This window comes from Atractosteus spatula, chromosome 4 (genome assembly GCF_055471065.1).
Source record: "Atractosteus spatula isolate fAtrSpa1 chromosome 4, fAtrSpa1.hap1, whole genome shotgun sequence".
Taxonomy (NCBI): domain Eukaryota; kingdom Metazoa; phylum Chordata; class Actinopteri; order Semionotiformes; family Lepisosteidae; genus Atractosteus; species Atractosteus spatula.
In genome coordinates, this window is record NC_142709.1 from 20,075,611 (window position 1) to 20,090,821 (window position 15,211).

Genomic DNA, 15,211 nt, shown 5'->3' on the forward strand with positions numbered 1-15,211 from the left:
ACCAAGCAAGTATATTTCTTCTTAGCATTCTTACTAAATTATTATGTACATTTTGGTTTTCCACAGCAGAAATGGATGCAGTAGACTGATCTTACAAAAGCTAAGGAAATATACTGTAGGTATAGCTCTGAGCTAATTCAGATTCTCTCCTCTGACTTCACTGGATCTTGTCATGTCTTTACATTATTTGCACTGAGTTCTCCAGTTCACTGAGTTCAGATCTATAGTTGAGGTTTGGAGTGCTGCTGTTGACGTGGTCAAATCCTTAATGCACAGTACTTCTATTTTAGCCATTTAGCCTTTGGTAGGACACCATGATTAGGTACCACTGCCTGGAAAGTGGAAATGGTTTGCCATGCTTTAGAAAAATTAAAGTTAATAAAAATTGTTTAAAAAAAACAAATGTGTAACAGTAATTAAGCAAAATAAATGCTAGATACTTGATTAATCCATTCTAAAATTACAGAAAAGCTAATAAAAAGAGAAAAAAAAGAAGATTAAATGGCATTATGAATTGCTATTAGACAAAGTACCTTATTAAATTATATGACAACTTAAAGAGCCATTGAAATAAATTAAATTGAGAACTGATTTATATTTGTAGAGAATTACCATTCAGTGATGATGATGAATGCACTTCTAACAATAGGAAACGTCATACAGACATAGTGGTTGAAAGGGTATTTACCAAAATACCTTCATTTCTGATGTTAAGGTTAAGCACATTCCTTTGTAGTCCAAGAGTTTACCAACCTACGCATTTCACTGAATGTCATGTTTGAGGAGGACAAAAGGACTTGAATTAAACATCCCAGCCCAACTACTTTTTAATCTGTCCTTTTTTTGTCTAGTTTGAGATCATATCCTTTGCAATGCACATCACAGAAAATTGGCCCAGATCTGTTGTTTCCTATCTACTTAATTTGCTCAAAATACCTTAACATCAGCAGCTCTGTCAATGACAGGAAAATATCTCAGGCTAGGATGTGGCTGCAAAGCCCATTTCCCTCTTTTTAATGTCCTACACATCATCACCCACCAATGCAATGTTCTATCCCTATACTGTACAGTATGTTGAACCTGTAGAAACCATTACAATAAACAACTGTAATTTTCATGTCATAACAGCCTGATGAGACTTTGGTAAAGACAAAATGTTGTTTTAAGCTTAAGTTATGTCAGAATGACATTTTTCAGCGATAGTGTAAGCACATACTATTTGCAATGAATGCTCTCGATCTATATAATTTATTTTAAATTCAATGGCATAAGCTTTAAAGTTGACTTAATTAATAATTAGAATCATCTGTATTGATCAGTGTATGTTTTTCATTTATTCTGAAATACAATATTACCATCATCATGAATTCAGATTTCGAATTGAAATGACATGGTGAAGTGTGGAATACTCTCAGCTGCTTTTCCACTACATTTCGTTTGATCGAACTACTGTATTTGTAGGTTGCCTTTTGAATGATGTGCAAATTGCCTTCAATAGTGCCATTTGCAGTTTGACTTTTGAATGAGGCGCAAACTGTAATCACATCCAAACTATAATCATCTAAAGTTGAGTGTGAGGTCTGTGAAATCAATGGAGCTCTTTCACAAATATTGGTTCATCTCTCACTGCCTTTATAATATGTAGATCTACATGTTGTATTAAAATGCAATCTATTATTAATTTTTCTTGCTTCAAAACCAACCTGCCAGCAATTAGGGTATTCAGCTTTTCATGGCTTTTTCAAGCTCAGCTAGCAAGCAGGGAAAATAATGGGACAGATCCAAGATATTAACACATTACTGTCATAACTCTGTATTTGGAAAGTGGTATTACATCAACCTCACATATTTAAGGTCCTTCTCTAGACGGAGTTAAACAAAGTTGAAGTAATAAGATTATCCCTGGATGAGATGTCCATCCAGTGCAAGTTAACCCTCCAGAAACCATGGTATCAGGTAACCATGGCAACACAGGCAGAAGTTCTATCAGATCAACTAGGGTAAAGGACATTACTAAAGGATAATGTCCTGGGTTCAGCTCCCTAACCACTTAATCACAATGTCCCCTGAGAAAGGGATATCGATATACTGATTAATGCATGGAGCATGAACCTCATGAGTTTTAAGAAACATTTTAAAAGTGTTTTTATATATATGACATTTACAAAGGAATTTAGGTATAATCCATTTTGGGGCTTCAGATTTCAGACTCAGTATGAACCTTAGTATATTTATTCATCAATTTTCTGTCCATTTGTCCTGGTGAGAGTTAAAGTACACCAGTATATAAAAAAATATATATATATTTGGCAACAGTCACCTCAGTCATTTATTTGGCACAGCTTCTAACTAGTGGATTGTTTTTTAATGCACCACTGATCTCCATTTATAAATGTATGTGCATATCAATTCAAAATAATTCATGTGTTTTATATCCATAGTAGAATAAAAAGTTAATACTTTCTATGAGCAAAGAAAAAGAAATCAATAAAGAAACACGAACATATAACTTCTTTTCAGAAACATAATTCACAATTCAACTGGTGGGCTTCTGCATTTCCTCAGAGACTGTCACCCCGAGATAACTCCCCCTGGCTGATCTTCTGAAGGTTAAATGGCGTCATGTTTCATTTTCTGCTGACAACTGCTTTTTTTCCCTTAGAAATCTTGGCTTATTTCCTTGATTGGAATACAAAGCTGCATAAAGCCTTTTCTGGCTTGTAGGGCTGAAAATACGTTAACATATTTGAATGATAAAGCAATAGGTGAAACGCAGATACCTGTTTTTTTAAACAATTGTCAGGAATATTTGAAAACTGGAAAGGGTGCCAACATGAGAAAAGACCCAGTGTAGTGGTTAACCTGCAGTAAATGAAGAGACAAAGGTCATGTTCCTCATATCCCCTGGAAATTGCTTTAAGGTAAAATGTGAGTCCAAATGCACCTGGATTGGCATTGGATTGCCCCAAAAGAAAAAAAAAAATTCCCTTATGTCTCTTCTTTCAAACAATGTGAAACAATGTGAATTCTAGTGTAGAAACAATAGATACCATGTAAAGGTAGATGAGATATTTACACTTGACAATACACTGCAAACTGCTCTAACTGATGTTAGACATTTAATGTAAAAGACACTACAGTATATATGACATACTGTATATAAACACTTCCAGTAATGTGAATACTAAATAAATTAAGATCAAGTGTTAATATGTGGATTTCTTGTAATCTAATATGTCCCAACTAAAAGCATACAATTAAATGACAAAACCACTATGTTTCAGCAAAGACATTTTCTATTCCTCCTCCAATCACAAAAAAGGAAATCTTTAACTGGACTAAGTTCACCTGCTTTCATGTTTAAAAAGTCAACTAAACCTTGATGTAGATAGGTTTTGTAAAGAGATTATGAACTTGGTCTACAGAGAAGACAGCAACTGTTTGTACATCAGAATTATAAAGGGATTGGGAATGCTAATCAGTTCATTTCATTAAAAGCCCATTGACTGTGATATTTAGTGACAGAGTAGGCTACAGGCTGTAATTGGTCTCAGAATGACAAATTGTTTCCATCAAGGCAACATCCTTCCTATTTTGGATTTCTTGCAAGCTGCTTTTTCTGAAAACTTTTGTGGGATTCTACACAGCTTCCCATCAAAAGCAGAAACATTCAGACAGCTCCAGACAACCTAGTGCTATGCTGCAGCCCTAACCTTTTCATCAGACTTCCTTTGCTTAAGTAATATATCGTACCTTGAGAGCACTTCCCTAATTAATGTGCTTGCCAGGCATTACTAGAACCATATCCAAGACTTCAGCTTTTAAATGAGCACCAGTCTTCTGGGACAGGATGTAGAGGACTACTACATGTATCATTTGTGAGCTTGATTTTACAGAACACAATCAAGAGCAGGTAAAAAAAAATTGCATCTGGCACTTAATTTAGGCAGATGTAGAGAAATTTACTAAAACAATGGTCAGTCATTTAATGACTTCCCATGATACATACAGATACATAGCAGGCTTATGCTAGCTAAAGGCACTGTTATTATTTCGTTGTCTTTCTTAACTTACTTTAAAATATAGTGATAGACTGACAGAAAGAAAAACCGATAGCTATTGATCCGATGGAAGCAAGAGAGATTTGTATCACATAGGGCAGAGACATATTCACATAACGTAGAAAAATGACGTTTGCAAAAATACTAAGGTTTAAGATGAAAGATAGGAGTAACTTTTATCAGCCAGTGGTATTTTGACACTCATGATTCCAAAACTTACAAACCCGCTAAAAAAAACACTAAAGGGTGTGCCTGGACTTAAATTTAGGGGAACTTTTTATTCTAGAAATAACCTAAATGTTTAACCAAAAGAATGGTAGAGGTAGTGCTATGGAAGAACAATTATGATGATGTTGATGATAGTATCCTAGACATTTCTAAAAGTCAGTGACGAGAAACTAGTCACAATAGTCTGCTAACCAGTCTGGCAACTGCAGTTAATAAATTAACCTTTAAACAAAAAGAACATTTTACACTAAAAATACTATGAAACCATAATTCAAAATAAATGGGAATTACTTCACCAGGACTGTTTAATATTAAAATCAAAATATGTTTCAAGAAAGTAAGTTCTGAGGTGTCCTTGTCTGAATAACAGAGTGGAAGCTGACAGAGCACTTATACAAGGATTATGCAAAAGAAATCTGAATGTTAAATAAATCTATGACTTAAATGGCTAATGCTAAGTGACCACTGTAACTGTCAGGAAGGATATGGACATCTTTGTGACAAACTTGTCATGCATGTCCTCCGCAGGCGTAAAGGTCTCTAAATCCTTCTCAAGCTGTTGAAGCTGCCGCTCCATCTGTTTTAAGTTCTTCTCCAGGTTTTCTGCTGAGACTGAAACAGAAGAAAAAAAGGAATAAATTAAACCAGTTGACATTCTCATTTCACAATGCACTAATTATGCAAATACAATCGGACAAATACAACTCCAAAAGCAATCAAGCATGTAGGGCTATGAGTATATAATAATGCTGTTTACATGCAATTTTATTCTTTAATTTACTTTGCCTTTTTAGGAAAAAAATAATAATTTATTAAATTTAATCTAACAGGATACTAAGAATCTCATATATTAATCCATTTAATTTTCCTTTTCAGAATTTAAGCCCAGTACAAAATTACCTGCGCTGACAATGTGATTTGTTAAGCAGTCAATTCCTTACCAGTGATTTTTTTAGACAATGGTTTTGTAAACAAAACTTTGGGTGCATTTTAATTTAAACCTACTCAAAACAGAATCTCCAATATAGATCATCAAAAGCATTTGATAAAAATATATGAAAGAAGTCAAAAAGTTATTGGTTAACTGAAAAAAAAAAAATGACACCAATTGACACACTTCTGTCAGGGACAAACCACGTCAATTGTTAAATCAAAATAATGCACAGATCTTGAGCTCCATTAGGCATGTGTTAAAAATTTAACAATATAAATTTAAATGTATTTAAATAGTTACTACTTCAGAAAAAGTAGTTACTATTAGTTAAATAGTTACAACTTGGAAGGTTTATTTAAAACAGAACATTTAACAAAGGTAAAAATGATTTTTAATTATAATTGAATGAGTTAGCCATGATCATTTAAATTGATGCATTAGGAAAAACTAAAGTTTGCTACTGAATTGCCTTAGTTTTAGATCGTTAGCGAATTGTGGGTTATGTTGATGAAAGAGTAGATTAGCTAATTGATATGTATCTATCCCACATTCTCCTTATTTTCAAAGCCACAGCCTCTTTACTTATCAGTGGAACAAGCAATATAACCAATGCAAAGATCAAAGGTGACTTCACGAAATGATACATTCCTCTTCTTCGATGTAAACAGAAAAAAAACAGCACAGATCCCTCGAAACAAACAGGGACAGCTGGCATACCGTCTTTTAAAAGGAGTTTTCTGTCGGTACAACAGAAAAAAACTGAAAATAAACATCCTGATTTTGACACAGCCTTTAGAAGAGCGATTTCCATATATCCAATGTGCTCTTTTCACAAAGAAATGCTGCTGTCTCAGATGTGGAAACCACACGGAGATTGTTTTTAACTAGAAACAGAACGGCAATATTACATCTGAACCCTTTTGGCAAGCCCAACATGCAAATGTTATTTTATTGTGAGCGGTATTCCAGCTTGAGTATTCAGCACTATCCTTGTTCCCACTGATCACCCCAAGACAAAGTTCAGTTTTGAGACCAACTGCTGCAAAGCTGAAATCTTTAATTAGAATCAAGTTCTGAGATACTGCTGCAAACTGAAAGCTCACCACAGCCATCTCTATTTTCAAAACATCTGCTTGCTTTTAAATTGACTATGCAAGTGACTATTGATGACAGTTCAGAAAAAACAAACCCTTTCCATTTCTTTCTTACAAGTCCAAAGAATAGGCCTTTTTGTTCTAACGTCCACTATATCATAAAAATCACATGCACAAATCAAATAAAAAATAGATGGGGGAAAATTAAACATAAGCAGAATCTCTACCTTTGAGCTAAACACCCAGCATACTGGATACAATATCTCAACATTATGTTTATAAGACAAAATAATCAAGCTGCTAGTTTTGCTCAATACATTTTAAAATATTTGCTAAGCTTTTGTGCTAAAACAGAACAACAAGTTTGATGTATTTTTAAAACAATTACTATACTCTTAATTTCCTGATGATACTATACCTTAAAATCAAAGTGTAAGATGCTATTATTATAAAACAGCTCATGAAGAGTTCATGAAGCTAATGATACTACAGCCTTAAGTGAAACGGAAGCAGTATCTATGTGTGGTCCTCTAAACTGAAAATAAAAATATGTACATTAAGGCCTATGAAATGTTTTCAGTCTATGATAAAAAAGTATAACAGTGAACAGAGCAATACAACTGTTTAATATGGCAGTGAGGCTATCAAATATCTTAAGAACACATTTGCATGCTTAACATTCTTCCCTTTATTGCACTTCTTCATGCACTACAGGCAGGTGTGAAACACTTGAAACAGCACTGAAGGTTGTTTCTCTGTGAACTGCAGATCAGGAATGGGAATCAAATCTTCAGAGATAAGCAGGAGAGAACTCATTACTTCTAAATAAAACACACTGCTACTAAACCTAAAGCATTTCTTTGTTAGGAAAAAAGTACACTGTATATATCACAGAATCTTACCAATCTGATGTACTAACAGGTCATTAATATGCAATTATAGTTCTTGTATAGCCTGCTAACAAATATTTATTACTGTAGTATATACTGGATTATAGTGGTGTATCTGATGTCTTTTATATTTTTGCATTCACCCCACCAATAACTACTTAATTTTATTTTTTGTCGTTCTGATAAATAAACAGAGACATCAAATGTCACTTTGGTATTGAGACAATTTGTTACAATGCACATTTGCTACAGCTGATTTACAGCAGGACAGTAGCACTTATTCCCTTCACTGATTACCTTTCTTCACATGTGGGGACACGCACCTCATTTGTAGAACAGTGCACTGAGGAAAAATATGTGAGGGACTCCAAGTAAATGACAAGATGTTGTTTTCAGATTTGAACATGTTCTCCCATTTCATTTAAAAATTAGATGTCCTGCTTTATTTTAGGTGTAGTTCCAGGTACACAGTAACATAATAAGGGAGACTGAAATTAAAGACAATGAGAAGGATCTGCGGATATAATCTTTGCACATCAGTAATCATCTATTAAGACCAGCCTACATACAAGGAGTTAACATTTAATTCATCTGCAGAAAAAGACGTTTGTAATTAATCCATGTCACTGTTATTTTTAATTTCTTAAAAAACATAATATAATGGAAAAAAAGAGAAACTTTACCTTTCTTACAGAAACAGAACCTAACAGAAACGGTTACTTATTACAATGTAAACAACAAATGTGATGTTGAAACAAGTGTACTTTAAAACTTACACAACTTGAATCACAGTAATAGAGAAAAGAGAAATGAAAACAAAATGTAACAACTGAAAATAAAAATCCATTGATTTCAGCAAATGTTTAATAAATACATCAGAAATTTAAGAGACTCACTGTAAAATTAATCTCAGCAAGGCTCTCCTAGTAGATGGTTAAAGTCATGATGTGAAATGTTCAGTCTCAATACAAGATTTTAATTTAATTTAATTTAAGTTTAATTTATGTTGTTGTCTCTTACATTCAGCTGTTGAAAATGTCGAGAACCTAAACCTTATATTTCTTGAACTATAAAAAATAATACAATAAGCAAAAAACAAAATCCCATCTTCAGACTTGGGATGAAAAATATAATAATATATGAAGAGATAAGTTGCCATCATCTGATTATGTTTATAACAGGTTTTTATGGGCACCAGAACACACTAAAGATGGTTGACCAATAATTTGGCTAATTATGATGTTGTTTAAGAAACTTAATGCTCATTTGGTTGTACATTGGTTTACATTGCTTTGTTTTATAATACCACCAGAAAAGTAACCGGTTAATTACATTTTAAATTAACACATCTTAAAATTCACTCAATTAGTGCTAGCATGGATTACATTTACAAGGAAATTGAAACAAAGTTCTATCCACAGTGGATGATTGTTATTGACTGCAATTCCAAATCATCACAATGCTGTAGGAGAGTAGTAACAGTTGTACTTTATCTTCCTTACATTCTGTAGGAAAAATACAAAGTACAGTACACTAAGTGCGTGCATACATAACAAAAAAAAAGATGTAAGAATATTTCCTGAAGGTTCAAGGCACAGGGCTTCTTTATTAATATCTTAACTGCAAGAGTTTATCACGTTCAGAACCTATTATCTTTATCAGGTTTCTTTACTCAAGTGGGATTTAGCGACACAGGCCATGGTTTTCAAGACATTGAAGCAAATAAAATGGAAAACAAGAAAATAATGGGCAAGACAAAATAGAAAGACATGGATTGTGTCTGACCCTTTCTGTCTTTATAGCTACCAAAGAAAAAAAACGATGTGAATGTAAACACAGATTCTACTTTAGTGTCTCTACATTGTACTTTTTAATCTATCTTTCCTCTATTAGCCTGCAGCAGGAGGCCTTAAACAACATATGTGTTCTGCATAAGTTGAGGAAGATGTGATGTACTACTGCTGACAACCTTCCTTGTAGCTATACAGAATGTCTGATAATGTATCCACTTGGTGAACACTAGTAATAGTTTTAAGTGCAAGACAGCTGACTTCAGTAATGAGAATCTTTTAAAGGACTTGGCTGTGTTTTGATATCACACTGCTTTTAACTAAGAAATGGAAATGATTTCACTTTTGGTTTGCTACGTATTGACTAAAAATACTGAAAAAAAAGTTTTTTGCAATACAAGACAAAAAATGGGTCTATTTTATGTTACGCGACTGTGGTGCTTCTAAAAAACAGATTAAAAACAATATGCCTATGAAAATCCTTATCACTACCACGATGCCCACCTCCTTCAAGGTAACAGTATTTGCTTTTACAGTTTTGTAAACAGAGGTGTTACAGAGAAACCGGAAAGATGGAACAATAACATGGTGGTATAACAATCAGATACTGAAGTTTAGCCAAGTTGAATTGAAGGTGTGACCAAATGGAGACAGGCGTGCCGACAAGCGGACCCTGCTGATGCGGGATTAACGCTAGGAAAGAGAGAATTGTGTGACTTGACCATCAACAAGACTGCTCATTCAGTCTGGCGCAAATCTTTAATGGTAAAAAGAAAAAGAAGTGCAGAAGGTCCATTTAAAAAACACATAGCGCAAACAACGCTACAAAAAAAACACTCCCGATCCCCCCACCTAAGCCAGGCAAAATATTCTAAGCCCCACCCCAGCACAAATTTGACTAACACGTGAACCCTATTTTACAGGGTGAAGCAGCTGGTTCTTTAACTTGACACAGGATGGAGGAGCAGACAGAAATATTAAAGTCTGTGGAACCACAACAGGTAAAAGTAACACAAAACACAGCCATATAACAATTAAACAATGTTAGGCCACACAGGTCATGCGACAAGGGCAAAAACATCCACTAGCTCCTTCTCATAGACTGTCACAGAAAAGATATGGATCGGACTTATTAAAACATTCAAAGATATTTTGTTAGGAATATACTATAGATCCAACGGAATTCAGTTATCATGTACAGGAAAATGTATAGAGAAATATGGGAGATTTCAAAGTAGATTTTAATTTTCCTTACACAGACTGAGAAAAAAACAACAATTGACATGTCAGCAGCTTAAACTGGAATCTCAAATATACACATGACTATTGACAGCTTTGTTAGTCAGAGCACCTACTACAAGAAGTGTCTCCATTGATTAATATAAAGTAGAGGTGGGAGAACCATTATGGAACTGTGACCATAATACAGAATGTTTTCAAGTATATTTTGAAACTGTACAAAAGCTTTGTTTTCTAGACCTTTGTCCAAAACAATGGTTTTGAATTATGCCAAAACATGAAAGTGAGTACTTACCATCACACATAATGTGTTTTACTGCTAACTTGAAATTGCATTAAAAGTGTGTGGGGAAATTTTGTTTTGTTGGTTTGATTTAGAATTTGTACATTACATGTATACACCTGGACACAGTTTTCTTATGGATATGAACTCCCCTAAGTCACTCTCCTATAAGCTGCAAAGTTGCATTATTTAAGAACACAATCTGAATGTATAGTGGGACCCTCTTGTATGTATTTGGTTAGCTACAAGTGAAACATGGAACCTAACTCATTCTTATTAATTCTAACTCTGTTTCTTTAGTTCTTATGGGAAAACCTCCCCATTTAATTAAGTCAAATGGGCAAAGTGTATGCTCTTAGGCTCCCAAACCCTGGATATTCCCATTTATACAGTACATCATTTTGCTGTATGTCTTGATTTTCTAGTCCCTAACCTTGATGTACATTGGGGACCACCTGTATTAGAAAGGCCAAGAGAGAAATGGGAAGAATTATCAGTATTAACAACAAAAGAACAGTGAACGATGAAGCAGACTAAAAATTAAATATGGAAAATGATTAAATGGAAATTGCTAATAAATTAAAATTTTACTCGTGTTTTTCAAGGAAAAAGCAAACACCATGCCTCATGCTAAGAAAAGACTAAGTAATAAGATTCTAAGGAATTGCATGCATGTAGAAAAGGCAGGTATTGCTTAATTGACTTGTTGGCGTACTTTGGAGCTAGGAGTAACAGCAATGAATGTATGATAAGGTATATTTTGACTTCCGTAAGGCTTTTGATAAAATTCCTCATAAAAAAAAAAATCTGTTAAACTGTGAATCAGGTAATACATATACTTGAATTAAGACCTGATTAATGGACAGGAAACAGAGGGTACAGATAAAGGGATATATGCTCAAATTGTGGTGATGCAATTAGGGTATTCTGTATTGTCAACCCTGTTCTACCTATTTTATATTAATGATCTAGATTCAGGTATTGTTAATAAACTATAGTAGTTCTCAGATTAGAGCAGAAGAAACTGCAAACATTGTAGAAGATGCAAAGGAAATTCAAAACAACTTAGAAAACTGTCACATCTTCAATAATCAAGCTCAGTATTGCATGGAGGTTGTAAAAGCATGCATTACAAATACTGTATAAGATGGAATACACTGAGTTTGAAGAACCAACTTATGGAAAAGACTTAGATGTTTATAATGATAGTCATGTATGTCTACTAGACAATGTGCGGAAGCAATATCAGGCAGATATTATAATCAGGCAGAAAGGCAAAAAAACTTATTAGGATTCAAAAACATATATACGTGTTAAGGAGTTAAATCTTTAATTTAAATCAAGGGGAGTTATGTTAACATTAAACAGTGCACTAGTAGGAACTCTTTTTAGAATATTATGTACAATTTAGTTACCTTGTTGCAAAATAATGTCCTGCTCTGACATACTAAAGAATCTGTGCTTTTTAGTAGGACTATGAAGGGTCCTGATTTAAGTTTTCAAAATCACTCCAATGGATTTTTTTTATAATGAATAGTGAAACACATAAAAAGAAACAAATGGTACCTCTATGAAAGTGCATTTAAAACTGTGAACGAAGGGCACTTCTTAACACAAAGGGTTCTTGGGTTCTGAAATAAGTTACTAAATTGTGTTGCAAAAAAATCAGATAGCTACTAACAGACAAATGAGGTAGATGAGCAGAGCATCCAATCATTTGTAACCTTTCTTATATTATCAAGGTACAGTATCTTAAAACAAAGGCCATGCCTTAACTGTTTGATGGAAAAAGGAAAAGAAAACACAATCCAGGATTAAGTAAAATTTACTGGCATGAATTAAGATATGAAGAAATACCATAAGGAAACAAGCTCCAAACTGAATGCAATTTCCAAAAAAAATTGTGGTTAAATAATTGTGAACATACTATATTTGTAGGACATGTTCCGGGTGAATGTCAATCTTTAAGTGCTAGTGATTTAGACAACTGAGAATTTGCTCTATGGTGATTAAGAGAATGACATCTGAGAAAGCTTGCTAGGTGCTTGGCCAGTAATAGGAAGCACTTGGTTCCTCTTAGTCCTAAAGGAAAACTTGTCACAAGCTTGGTAATTTTCTGAAGAGTGATTTGGCCCATGGCATTTTAAGTAAAGGCTGTGTAAGTCACCTACCGGCATTGCATGACTACTGTGAAATTTTGCAGATTGTATTTCGTATTGACTTGCTTGTCAGTCAACTAGACAAGATATTTAATGAAATACTATGTTCTTACATTTTACAAAATGAATAAAAAGCCATTTCTAGAAAGAAAAAGTATCAGTATTTTCTAAAAGTATTTTCTCAAAATAATTTCACCACTGAAATATCTATATGATGAATACACACAACTATGCTGAGAAAATAGTTTCCATAATATTTGCATTTTTTAAACCAGAAAACCTTCAGCTTACAATGAAAGGCAAATGTTTTTTTTTAGTACATCCATATTAAATAATGTCTACAACCTCTAGCACCCTCTTATGGAATACACAGTACTATAAGTGAAGATAACCATTAGTGCATAACTAAGCTGATTATACCACTACACACTTGGATACAGCCTTTTCTGGTAGACCTAAATGCATACGCACACTGGTAATTTGCTCTCAAAATGAAATTTGTGCAGGCGTCCGGCCTGTGGTAGATGCTATCTGCTCACTTGTGGGAATTACTGACAGGAGACAGCAGCAAGCGCCTAAGTTCTTCTCGAGTGCCTTGCTTTGTGGAGCAGAAGATAAATATACCAATATCCCTTTGACTGAAGTCAGAAAAACGAAATAAATAAGAACAGTGATAAGTGAGATTATCAAGTAATGCATGATGGATGGTAAATTTTCTCAAAGCATGCTTGAAATAAGCTTCAGATCATGAAACAAGGAAAAAAAGCATATTGCTTTTAACACCTAGAATCAGTTCTAGAATATTAAAATGCATGCGGTCTAAAGAAAATGGGGATTTTTGAAGGATTACTTTCATAGACAAACTACTTACAGAAAGAGAAGAAAATCAATGTAAGCCATGGTAAACATCTACAAACTATAAACAAGTCAGAAGCAAAGGTAAGTTGGGTATGGTTTTCTTTCCCCTTGTGACAACAAGGAAGTAAGGCAAGCCCTAGGCAAGAAAGACTCTCGGGACTGAAGTCAGACTTTCTTTTTTTTTTCCTACAGTACTTGTCAATTTCAATTTTTATGCCCTTCCCTCAAGGAAGTATGAAGTAAATTGCATTAAAAACACATTTCACCTGAACAGCAATTCAAATTAGATTTCTACCGAAAGTAAACAATTTCCCCCCTTTACTATATTAACTAGATAGGGTGGCTAGGTTAAACACTAACAAGTTATGATATCACCACAAAACATGTTCCAATAAACAAATGTTCAAAGATGAAACATCAAATTAGCAAAGATGCCAGTAGGATTTCTGTCTGACAGAGCAGTCACCTAATTAGAAAACATTTCTCATTCGTAAAGTGAATGTGTTTTTTTGTCAGACAGCAGTCATAGAATGTTTTTCATTATGTATCCTCGGCAAAAGAGTATTACATGGAAATCATGGTAATTCAGATATTTGTAAAATAAAATTGTACAATTGCAGACTTTAAAAGAAATAAGTACAAAATGAAAAATCAAATTTCAGAAATGAATAAGAACATTTTTAATGTACTGCTGTAATTCAAGAGAATACATGAAGTAGTAATCTAAAACAGAAATAACTGTGATTTAATTGTTACTTTTATGGTTTCTATTTAGTTCAAAGGGCTTCTGTGTGCATTTTAAAAAAATCATGGAGTGAACTGGCAGTGTTGCTGTAGGAATTGTTAGGCATTTGTCATGTAGCACAACTCAATGGTCAAGCATTTTTGAAGTGACATTTCTTTTACTGGTGCCCCTGGCGTGCACTGCCATAGCTGTTCTCTTGTAATGAACATCCCTCGCTGGGATACCTGTCCTTAAGGAAAGGTCTCTTAGTGACAAGTTCTCTTTGCTCAGCAGCACTACATTTTCTTAAACAACTGCAATTTCTTCTAACCTCTGAAGTCCTCCTAAAAACAGCATTGTTGAGCAACGGTTTTATCAGCATTCAGTATTGTACACTCATTGTATAACATCTGAAGAATAATGTATCATAACAGTTACATGTATTCATAATGTCATCTTCACATATTAAATTACAAAAATATTCTATAAATTAGAAAATGTTTTGCAAATTTGCAGGGTTCCAAGGAAGTTCTAGGCTCCTTGGCTAGGTGTGAGCATAAAAAGTATCACTAAATCCAGTCAGTGCAAGAATTTCAAATTAACAGGACTGTAGTGTAGGACATATTGACAAAATGAGTACAGCAGCCACCCTGGAGTATTCTGGAATGCTGTTCTTCCACATTGCAATTATATTTCCACAACAGAAAGTACATACCAATTATGACGTTCACTGACCCAAACAAATTTTGAACAAAATCTGGACAAGCACAGCGGTGTTTCTCCAAGCTAAAGGTGACAGCTGTGAGCACAAAAGGAGTCACTGCAACATGTGAAGAGCACGTTTGATGCATTTTTTACTGTAAGTAAACCAGACACACTCCAGTCCAAACAGTGGAGTGGTTCTCTTGATAGTAGCTGTTTGAATATTGAAACCAAAAAGGATGGTCAGAC

At 34.1% G+C, this 15,211-nt stretch overlaps 1 protein-coding gene across 2 annotated transcripts in view; it reads right to left on the reverse strand.

Annotated features, from left to right (window-relative positions):
• diaph3 (diaphanous related formin 3) overlaps positions 1–15,211 on the reverse strand; it is a 458,904-nt gene that overhangs the window by 100,493 nt on the left and 343,200 nt on the right. Inside the window, exons 22-23 of one of the 2 annotated variants that reach the window (XM_088913166.1) lie at positions 4,781–4,901; position 1,935 (exon numbers count right to left, since the gene is read on the reverse strand). In XM_088913166.1, coding sequence (XP_088769292.1) covers position 1,935; positions 4,781–4,901 — 122 coding nt within the window. Of the gene's footprint in view, positions 1–1,934; positions 1,936–4,776; positions 4,902–15,211 lie in introns of both variants that reach the window. The other variant, XM_088913165.1, reaches the window with a different exon arrangement.